The sequence below is a fragment of the Theropithecus gelada genome, chromosome 12 (assembly GCF_003255815.1).
Source record: "Theropithecus gelada isolate Dixy chromosome 12, Tgel_1.0, whole genome shotgun sequence".
In the NCBI taxonomy this organism is placed as follows: Eukaryota; Metazoa; Chordata; class Mammalia; order Primates; family Cercopithecidae; genus Theropithecus; species Theropithecus gelada.
Genome location: NC_037680.1, coordinates 77,073,213 through 77,085,262, shown reverse-complemented (window position 1 = coordinate 77,085,262; position 12,050 = coordinate 77,073,213). Strand labels below are relative to the sequence as shown.

Genomic DNA, 12,050 nt, shown 5'->3' with positions numbered 1-12,050 from the left:
TCTCTGAGGACAAAGGCACATATATCCACAGTCCAAAGGAGAACCTTAGACTCTTGAAGAAGGCATATCAGCCATGAAAATGACACCCAAGGACCTTGGGAAGATGCAGCAGAGTGTTTTTTTACAGTTTATTAACTCACGACTCCTGGAAACACCATCTTTTGCTCCTGGACATTCATCCTCAAAATAATAAAGATAAGGAATAGTTTTCCTCTACAGAAAGCCCAGGACTGGCTGCCTGGGGGCCATGCATCAGATGTCAGGTGATGCCAGCTGCAAAAAGAGCTCCTGGGCCCCATTCCATGGCACTTCGTTGTGCTTTGCCAGAATATGAGCCCCTTGAAAGGAAGGATCACGTCCTAAGGAATCTCTCAGAATGCAACATAGCAACACACATGCGGTAGGTGGTCAGTAAATGTTTGGTAAGTAAATTTGCAGTAGCATAGCCATACGATCTGTTTCTTAATCTTGTAGACTCCATATTTGGCCTCCTTGGCTCTGCAAAGTGTGCATGTAATTCGTAGTTGGACTTGGCCCATGTGATTGAACTACAATTATAGTGGATTGTACTCTTCCTACATTGTGTGACCCTGCTGGTGATAGCATTCAGCCTGTATGTCCAAGACAGCATGTCTATCAGAGATCACTCAGTAATTTGTTCCATGTGGTGCTGCAGTCTCCTTGGGCCATTTAAAATGTCAGATTTGGTTTAGTTAAATGGCACCACTGTACAGCTCATTGTTAGTGCCACAAAATATAATTCTGCAAAGCTTCATCTATAAAATAGGCACAACTGGAAAGCTGGAGCAGATGGTTCTCCAATATAAGTAGAGGACCTAGTCAGGGAAATTTAAACCTTCAAACAACTACTACTGGTATCGATGAGAAGTTAGCTTTAAACCCACAGATTCCCCAAATGTTTCAGCCATTCAGACATTTGAGTTCCTACTCTGTGCCAAGTGCCATAGTAAGGCATTGGACACAGAGGTTGGTTAGGTCCTGTCTGTGCCATTCAGTGTTCACAGTGCAGGAAGTAAGTACACTGACATTGCAGGTTCAGCTCCAAACCATAGCAATATAGCAAATCACACAATTTTCGTTGTTTCCCAGTGCGTATAAGTGATGTTTATGCTACACTGTACTCTATTAAGTGTACAATAGCATTATGTCTAAAAAGATTGTACATACTTTAGTTTTAAAATGCTTTGTTAAAAAATGCTAACAGGTCAGGCGCGGTGGCTCATGCCTGTAATCCCAGCACTTTGAGAGGCTGAGGCAGGCAGATCATGAGATCAGGAGATCCAGACCATCCTGGCTAACATGATGAAACCCTGTCTCTACTAAAAATACAAAAAATTAGCCGGGCGTGGTGGCAGGTGCCTGTAGTCCCAGCTACTCTGGAGGCTGAGGCTGGAGAATGGCATGAACCTGGGAGGCAGAGCTTGCAGTGAGCCGAGATCGCATCACTGCACGCCAGCCTGGGCGACAAAGTGAGACTCCATTTCAAAAATAAATAAATAAAATAAAATAAAATAAAATAAAATAAAATAAAATAAAATGCTAACAATCATCTGAGCCTTCAGAGAGTCAGTTGTCTCAATGTCTCAATGTTGTCTCAATGTTGTCTCAATGTTGATGGCTGCTGACTAACCAGGGTGGTGGTTGCTGAAGATTGAGGTAGTTGTAACAATTTCTCTTCTTTTCCTTTCTTTTCTTTTTTGGAGATAGGGTCTCACTCTGTCACCCAGACTGGAGTGCAGTGCCTTCCTTAATAAGCTTAATCATTTCTAGCTTTTGATTTCAAGTGAGACCTGTGACTCTTTTTTTCACTTGAACACTTAGAGGCCATTCCAGGGTTATTAAATGACCTAATTTCAATATCATTGTGTCTCAGGGAATAGGGAGGCCTGAGGAGAGGGAGAGAAATGGGGGAAGGGCCAGTTGGTGGAGCAGTCAGAACACACAAAACATTTATTAAGTTTGCTGTTTTATGCGGATGTGGTTCATGGTGCTCCAAAACAATTACAATAGTAAAATCAAAGATAACTGATCACAGATCACTATAATTATGAAAAAGGTTGAAAAACTGTGAGAATTACCAAAACATGACAGAGAGACAAACAGTGAGCACATACTGTTGGAAAAATGGCACCAATGGTTGCCACAAACTTTCAATTTGTAAAAAATGCAGCATCTAGGAAGTGCAATAAAGCAGACTGCAATAAAACAAGGTACGCCTGCATAACAGAGGTGGGGCACGTTTGACCCCCTCAGTTGCTGGGCAGGGACTGCCTCTGCTCAGGGAGGCACTGTGGGACGATGAAGGCGGTGCTGAAGTTGAATCCCTGTTCTGCCATTTACTGGCTGGATGTCCTCGGGCAAGAGAGAGAATCCCTATGGGCTTCAGTTTCCGCTTCTATGAAATAGAGATTCTACCTACCTAATAGAGATGAGACAGGGAATAATCAAGTGGAGATTACAAATTCCCCAGCCCAGGTCCTTCCATGGAGAAAACACTCAAATATCATGTCTAGTTTCCTCCTCTATTTATTTTGTTTTAGAATAGAGTCTTTTAGCATGTGCCTTCCAAGGAGTTTGGTCTCAAATTCCTTGATTCAGCCCTAAGTAAATATTTTCAGCACAGAAGCTGGTCAGTTTCCCAGTTGGCCTTCAAGGATGAAGTTGTACTGTTGGCTGCTGTTGCCTAGTTTGTCCTCAGCTGAGCTGAATCCCACTTCAGTTCCTACCAAAAGGTGTTTTGGGGAGACCACGTGGTGCAACTAGAAAGCCCAGCTTTCAGAGCCACTCAGACCTGAGTTCTAGCCCCAGCCCTACCTCTACCAGCTGCAGGACCTTGAGCCAGTTATTTAAACCCTCTAAGCCAAGATTTTTTTTTTAATCCCTAAAATGAGGATACAAATCTTCTAGGTTGTCCCAAGGTTAAATGAAATACCTAAAAGTACTTATAACATCATAGCACTCAATACTTTATCACTATGATTTTTTTTTCTTTCTTTCTTGGAGAGATGGGGCCTCACTATGCTCAGGCTGGTTTCAAACTTCTGGCCTCAAGCAGTCCTCCTGTCTTGGCCTCCCAAAGTGTTGGGATTACAAGCGTGAGCCACTGCACCTGGCCATATTTTTTAAATCTACTTTTTGAGAAAATTCTGATGAGGAAAATGGGTGAGACTTGGTCTATGGTAGAGGCCAGATGTAAAGTAATGGCAGCCATCAAATAGAGGCAGTGTGCCATGTTTACCCATGGCCAAACATGAGAGGATTTCCAGAGGCTCTGTGAACAATGGGGGCTGTTTTCCCTGATGATCCTGACAGGTCTGCTCAAGGACAAATGGCCCCGACTGACCTCATTGGTAGCTGCCAGCTCATCAGTTTACCCAAAAATTCTATACCAAGACCCAATGCTTATAAACCCTTTTCTCAATGGTAGTTTTTTCTCTCTCCTTTTGTAATAACCTCATTTTTGCTTTTATTTCTCAACCACAGTATCTTGACTGTCTCCAACATCTGAGTAAATTGCATGCAGACGACTACATGACTCTGTGTTATTTTTGCCATCACAAACAGGCAAGGAATGAGAAGGCTTAATAAGATCATCATTTGTTGTAATACTTCTCTGACCTACCACCTGCCTACGATCAAAGCTGCATGCAAATGTTCTAAGGCTCACACCAAAGCTCAACTAGGACAGTTAGGTGAATGGATGGATATGGGATGGGGAAAGGACTTTCCTACCCACTTTTCCTGGCCTCTTCTGATCCCTTAACATACAACATCCACACTAATGCCCCTCTCAAAGCTCCCCTCCCCTGCCATTTATTCCTATTTTGTGATCACTCAACACAGCTGCATGCCTTCTTTGTGGCTCCAACCAAGGAGTGAATTCTGCAAAGAGGAGTGACAATTGTGAGGGTCCTGCCAGTTTACCTATATATATATGGATGTGTGTATGTAAGAAAATAGATAATAGGGGTTCCCCACTGCCATACCATGAGCTAGAATGCTGCAGTCTTTCACCAGCCATTAGGGGTAAGTTTTATTCATTCTTGAGAAAGAATGAAGTCAAGAATGAAGAGATAGAAACATCAAGTGGGATTCAGCAACCAAGCAAGGGGATTTCTTTAATCAATGAAAGAAATTAAACTTCAAGAGCAGATTCCCAGTCCTCCCTTTCACAGTTTTAAAAGCTACAAGGTGAATAAACTTCAAAAATTCTATTTAAAAAGTGATTTATTTTTCCGAATTTAATTTATTCCAACCCACCCACAAGGAGTGGAGCACCCAAAACCTTGCAGCTCCTCATTCCTATTTCATGGTCCAGCGACACAGAATTGTGGACACTGGAAGAGGAGTCTTGGAGGTCATTGGTCCCACCCTCCTGCTTTCCACATGAGCAATCTGAGCCCAGAACAAATGGACTCAGCTGCCATTTGCCAACTCCTCTTGCCAGGGCCAGGAGTAAACCTCAGTCTCCCAATTTCCAGCAAGAATGTTTTTCACCAACCATGGGCATGTGAGCAGAGGAGCTCTGGTCTCCCCTGGAGTAAAGCTAGCTTAATTACTTTGACTTTGGTGGCTTTTGTGAAATTTAACAACTGGGCATTGCAACCATATGGCTAATACGACTAAAGGAAAAGTTTCCTCAACACCTCTTGCTTTGTCAGAGCTGCTTCCGGGCATCATCCTCATGTGTGTTTGAAGAACTGACCTGACCAGCAGCGCGTGAGCCAAGGCCAACAGGATACTTCAGGGGGACCATGGCCAGTCCTTTCTTCTTCCAGTAATTCTCCGCATTGAATTTTTCCACAGCCGCTTTCCTCAAGGAGTAGGAAGACACGGCCATACATTCTCTCCAACACTGGATCAGGTTCTTGGCATTGATCTCTTGTTTGTAGGGTGTTTGATCAATTTCCTTGTACATGTTTATCATTCGCACCTATGAAAGAAAAGGAGATTAAAGCGGGGAGGGGAAACCCAGCAGACGTAGGCTCATCCATTCACCATCCTCCTGGTCAAATTCTGCTCATCCTATAAGGTCCAAGCCGAGTTCTACTTAGTCCTTGTGGAAGCCTTTCCTAATGCACAACATTGTCCTCTTCCTCTACTCAGAGCTTCTATCAAACATGCTAGCATTTACTTATGTGCTTTCTATGCTACTCTTGTGCAACTTTAAAGGATGGAACCCTTCCCTTATGTTGCAATATAACTCGACCACAGTCCGTGTACACTGTAGACTCTTAATTCTAGTTGCATTTGGAATATCTGCTGAAAGATCATCTAGGCCACATGATTTGGATTACTCCCATGCTATGTTGAAAGATAAGACTACTCACCTCCAAAACAGGCAAACATGAAAGTTTGTTTAAATATGACCAATATCTAGGATGAAGAACAAATCAAAAGATTCTATCCTAGGATGTCTGAAGCACTGAGTAGAATTCTTCCTGTATTCCCAGAATTGGCGATTAAGACCCTCAGCTAATAATAAAAGGTGCCAAGTATGTCACATTCTCAGCTGAGAAAACTCTTAGCACTTGTGGCCAGCCCCTTCCCTAAGCTGACAGAGCCATCACAGACACACTCTCCCCACCCTCCTAAGCAAATTCTCAGATCATTGTAAGAGAAAGACTGGAAATTAATGAGCTGTCCCACTTGGGGAAAAGTGGTGTTTTTAAGAGGCTGTTTCCTGCTCTAACTTCCCTGGGGATGAAGGGAGGTCTTCCTGTAATTCTCCTCCATAGTGCTACCAAATGTGGCAGGACATCAGGAGAGAGTCTAGCGGGATGACCAGGAAGGGAGGAGCAAGGCCTCCCACACATTTGAGAGAAGCAAAGAAGGAGGCTACTATTGGGTGAAAGATGGTAGATGAATTGGGACGTGGGGCCTTCTAAAGACTGCTGGGGCATGGGCAGAGAGGTGTGGTCACCAGTGGAATGCTGTGCCAGCCGCCCCCTGACAGTCCAAGGACTGCCAATTTTTGGAAGAGCTGGTAGAAATGGAGCCATAGACAATGTATTTGAAAAGTGACTACATCTGACCAAAGAGAGGACTGTGAGCTTGCTGGGAGAAGTCACAGAGGGAGAAACTGGCTGTTTTCCCTGGTCCTTCTCCTCTTCCTCCTTGCATCAGCATCACAGAAGAAGGCACAGGGGAGGAGAAGGGGCTGACAGAGAGCTCACCCCATCTCCCCACACTAATTCCACTCCAGGATCTGGGAAGAGGAGCCAGGCAGGTGAAAGTCCTTGTCGATAAACGAAGTTGGGGCTGAGACTGAAAGAATCGAAAGGAGAACCTGGATCATCATGGCAGACAGGAGGCAGGACTAGATTGCAGCTCTGGACAGAGCAGCTTGTGGAAGTTCGCCTTGTGAATTTTAGCTCCAGATCAACTGCAAGAACAAAGCAGTAATCCCGAGAGGACCCACAAACCCTCTGAAGGAAGTGGACTACTTCTGCAGGACATGGGAGATACCCCAAATACTGTAAGTGCCCCAGCTGTGGAAGAGGGAAAGGGAGATTCTCCTCTCCCGAACATACACCTCCACTGGAGAAGCTGAAGATCTGTTTGCAGGAGAAGATTCTGACTTTACCTGGAGCTGAGCCAATTTAGAGAGCTGAGCAAAATGCACATAGAGGAAGCAGCAGAAAGGCCCTAGGAGCTTGCTATGTCCCCTAGCAGGCCATTCCTGCCTAACAACACAGGGATCCATCAGCGGGTGGGGGTGACCAGAGGAGCAAGGGGTGAAACTCCACAGGGAGAAAGAAATCTCTAGCTGAACTTTGTAACGATTTGAATGAGGCAAGAAGCCTCCTGGCCAGAGCTCGGTGGGAGGGCAACAATCTGGTATGCAGACTCCACAGGCCGGGGAAGAACCAAGCCCTTTTCTCTCGCAGCTGGGAGGGATGTAGCCCAGGGCAAGTTTTCAAGCCCATCACACCCTCTGCCTGGAAACACACTCAGGGCTGCTGGGGGGTGCACGGTGGGAGTGAGACCAACCCTTCAGTTTGTATGGGAGCTGGGAGAGGCCTGTAACTGCTGGCTTTCCCTCACTTCCCTAACAACCTGCATGACTCAGCAGAGGCAGCCATAATTCTCCTAGGTACACAACTCCAGTGACCTGGGAATCTCTCCCCTAACCCACACAGCAGCCACGGCAAGACCCACCCAAGGAGAGTGTGAGCTCAGATATGCCTAGCACCGCCCTCACCTGATGGTCCTTCCCTATCCACTCTGGTAGTGGAAAACAAAGGCCATTTAATCTTGGGAGTTCCACGGCCCCACCTACCACCAGACCCTCTCCACATTACTACAGCTGATGCTTTCTGGAAAGTGCCACCTCCTAGCAGGAGGCCAACCAGTACAAAAATAGAGCATAAACCACCAAAGCTAAGGACCCTCATGGAGTCCACTGCACCCTCCATCACCTCCACCAGAACAGGCACTGGTATCCATGGCAGAGAGACCCATAGATGGTTCACATCACAGGACTCTGTGCAGACAACTCTCAGTACCAGCCTGGAGCTGGGTAGACTTGCTGGGTGGCTAGACCCAGAAGAAAGACAAAAATCACTGCGGTTCAGCTCACAACCACATCCATAGGGAAATGGGGAGAGTACTACATCAAGGCAACATTCCATGGGACAAAAGAATCTGAACAACAGCCTTCAGCCCTAAACTTTCCTCTGACAGAGTCTACCCAAATGAGATGGAACCAGAAAACCAACCCTGGTAACATGACAAAACAAGGCTTTTCAACATCTCCAAAAAATCACACTAGTTCACCAGCAATGGATCCAAACCAAGAAGAAATCTCTGATTTACCTGAAAAAGAATTCAGGAGGTTAGTTACTAAACTAACCAGGGAGGAACAAGAGAAAGGCAAAGCCCAATACAAAGAAATCAAAAAATGATACAAGAAGTGAGGGAGAAATATTCAAGGAAATAAATAGCTTAAAGAAAAAACAAAAATTCAGGAAACTTTGGACACACGTTTAGAAATGCAAAATGCTCTGGAAAGTCTCAGTAATAGAACTGAACAAGTAGAAGAAAGAAATTCAGAGCTCAAAGACAAGGTCTTTGAATTAACCTTTGAATTAAGACAAAGAGAAAAGAATAGAAAAATATGAACAAAGTCTCCAAGAAGTCTGGGATTATGTTAAACAACCAAACTTAAGAATAATCAGTGTTGCTAGGAAAGTAGAGAATTCTAAAAGCTTGGAAGACATATTCGGGAGGATAATCAAGGAAAACTTCCCCAGCCTTGCTAGAGACCTAGACATCCAAATACAAGAAGCACAAAGAACACCTCAAAATTCATCTCAAAAAGATCTTCGCCTAGGCACATTGTCATCAGGTTATCCAAAGTTAAGACAAAGGAAAGAATCTTAAGAGCTGTGAGGCAAAAGCACCAGGTAACCTCTAAAGGAAAAACTCTCAGATTAACAGCAGATTTCTCAGCAGAAACCCTACAAACTAGAACGGATTGGGGCCCTATCTTCAGCCTCCTCAAACAAAACAATTATCAGCCAAGAATTCTGTATCCAGTGGAACTAAGCATCATATATGAAGGAAAGATACAGTTGCTTTCAGACAAACAAATGCTGAGAGAATTCACCATTACCAAGCCACCACTGCAAGAACTGCTAAAAGGAGCTCTAAATCTTGAAACAAATCCTGGAAACACATCAAAACAGAACCTCTTTAAAGCATAAATCACACAGGACCTATAAAACAGAAATACATGTTAAAAAGCAAAAACAAACAAACAAACAAAAGTACACAGGCAACAAAAAGCATGATGAATGCAACAGTACCTCTCATTTCAATACTAACATTGACTATAAATGGCCTAAATTCTCCACTTAAAAGATACAGAACCACAGAATAGATAAGAACTCACTAACCATCTAGTACCTTCAGAAGATTCACCTAACACATAAGGACTCATATGAACTTAAAGTAAGGGGGTGGAAAAAGGCAATTCATACAAATGGACACCAAAAGTGAGCAGGAGTAACTATTCTTATATCAGACAAAACAAATTTTAAAGCAAGAGTTAAAAGAGACAAATAGGGACATTATATAATGGTAAAAGGCCTTGTCCAACAGGAAAATATCACAATCTTAAAGATATACACACCTAACATTGGAGCTCCCACATTTATAAAACAATTACTAATAGATCTAAGAAATGAGATAGACAGCAATACAGTAATAGTGCGGAACTGCAATACTCCACTGACAGGACTAGACAGGTCATCAAGACAGAAAGTCAACAAAGAAACAATGTATTTAAACTCTACCTTGGAACAAATGGACTAAACAGATATATACAGAACATTCCCTCTAACAACTGCAGAATATACATTCTGTTCAACAGCACATGGAACTTTTTCCAAGATAGACCATATGATAGGCCATAAAACAAGCTCAATACATTTAAGAAAACTGAAATTATATCAAGCACTCTCTCAGACCACAGTGGAATAAAACTGGAAATGAGCTCCAAAAGGAATCTTCAAAACCATGCAAATACATGTAAATTAAATAACCTGCTCCTGAATGAGCATTGGGCCAAAAATGAAATCAAATGGAAATTAAAATATTCTTCGAACTAAATGACAATAGTGACACAACCTATCAAAACCTCTGAGATACAGCAAAGGCGGTGCTAAGAGGAAAGTTCATAGCCCTAAATGCCTATGTCAAAAAGACTGAAAGAGCACAAACTGACATGCTAAGGTCACACCTCAAGGAACTAGAGAAACAAGAACAAACTAAATCCAAACCCAGCAGAAGAAAGGAAATTACCGAGATCAGAGCAGAACTAAATGAAACTGGGAAAAAAAAGATACAAAAGATTAATGAAACAAAAATCTGGTTCTTTGAAAAGATAAATAAAATTGATAGACCATTAGCAAGATTAACTAAGAGGACTGAAAATCCAAATAACCTCACTAAGAAACAAAAACAGGAGATATTACAACTGACAACACTGAAATACAAGAGATCATTCACAGCTACTATGAGCACCTTTACACACATAAACTAGCAAACCTAGAAGAGATGGATAAATTCCTGGAAATATACACCCCCTAGTTTTAATCAGGAAGAATTAGATACCCTTAACAGACCAATAACAAGAGCGAGATTGAAATGGTAATTTAAAAATTACCAACAACAAAAAGTCCAGGACCAGACGGATTCACAGCAGAATTCCACCAGACATTTGAAGAAGAATTGGTACCAATCCTTTTGACACTATTTCACAAGATAGAGAAAGAAGGAACCTTAACTAAATTCATTTTATGAAGCCAGCATCACCCTAATAACAAAACCAGGAAAGGACATAACCAAAAAAGAAAACTACAGACCAATACCCTTGATGAACATTGATGCTAAAATCCTTAACAAAATACTAGCTAACCGAATCCAACAACATATCAAAAAGATAACCCACCATGATCAAGAGGGATTCATACCAGGGATCCAGGGATGCAGGGATGGTTTAACACACGCAAGTCAATAAATCTGATACACTACACAAACATAATTAAAAACAAATATCACATGATCATCTCAATGCAGAAAAAGCATTTAACAAAATCCAGCATCTCTTTATGATAAAAACTTTCAGCAAAATCAGCATAAAAAGGACATGCCTTAATGTAATAAAAGCCATCTATGACAAGCACACAGCCAACATAATACTGAATGGGGAAAAGTTGAAGGCATTCCCTCTGAGAACGGGAGCAAGACAAGGATGCCCACTCTAACCACTCGTCTTCGACATAGTACTGGAAGTCCTAATCTGAGCAATCAGACAAGAGAAAGAAATAAAGGGCATCCAAATCGGCAAAGAGGAAGTCAAACAGTCACTGTTTGCTGGCAATATGATTCATTTACCTTGAAAACCCTAAGGACTCCTCTACAAGGCTCCTAGAACTGATAAAAGAATTCAGCAAAGTTTCTGGATACAAGATTAATGTACACAAATCAGAAGTTCTTCTGTATACACCAATGGTGAGCAAGCAGAGAATCAAATCAAGAACACAACCCCTTTTACAATAGTTGCAAATAATAATAATAATAAAATACTTAGGAATATACCTAATCAAGGAGTTAAGAGACCTCTACAAGGAAAACTACAAAACACTGCTGAAAGAAATCACAGATGACACAAACAAATGGAAACACATCCCATGCTCATGGATGGGTAGAATCAATATTGTGAAAATGACCATATTGAAAAGCAATCTACAAATTCAATCTACAAATTCAAAGCAATTCCCATCAAAATACCATCATCATTCTTCACAGAATTAGAAAAAACAATTCTAAAGTTCATAAGAAACCAAAAAAAGCCTGCATAGCTAAAGTAAAACTAAGCAAAGTGAACAAATCTGGAGGCATCACACTACCTGATTTCAAACTATACTAGAAGGCCATAGTCACCGAAACAGTGTAGTACTGGTATAAAAATAGGCACACAGACCAATGGAACAGAATAGAGAACCCAGAAATAAACCCAAATACTTCCACCCAACTGATCTTTGACAAAGCAAACAAAAGAATAACGTGGGGAAAGGGCACCGTTTTCAACAAATGGTGCTGGGATAATTGGCTAGCCATGTGTAGTGAGAATGAAACTGGATCCTCATCTGTGACCTTATACAAAAATTAACTCAAGATGGATTAAGGACTTAAACCTAAGACCTGAAACTATTAAAATTCTAGAAGAGAACATTGGAAAAACCCTTTTGGACATTGGCTTAGGCAAGGATTTCATGACCAAGAACCCAAAAGCAAATGCAATAAAAACACAGATAAACAGCTGGGAGCTAAATAAACTAAAGAGCTTTTTGCATGGCAAAAGGAACAGTCACAGAGTGGGAGAAAATCTTCACAACCTGCATATCTGACAAAGGACTAATATCCAGAACCTACAACAAACTCAAACAAATCAGTAAGAAAAAAACAAACAATCCCATCAAAAAGTGAGCTAAGGACATGAATAGACAATTTGCAAAAGA

The 12,050-nt window shown here is 42.0% G+C and overlaps 1 protein-coding gene across 1 annotated transcript in view; it reads right to left on the bottom strand.

The window, feature by feature from the left end:
- Window positions 1–12,050, bottom strand: part of AOX1 (aldehyde oxidase 1) — an 88,933-nt gene that overhangs the window by 16,260 nt on the left and 60,623 nt on the right. Inside the window, exon 26 of the mRNA XM_025404993.1 lies at window positions 4,727–4,954. Coding sequence (XP_025260778.1) covers window positions 4,727–4,954 — 228 coding nt within the window. The remainder of the gene's footprint in view (window positions 1–4,726; window positions 4,955–12,050) is intronic.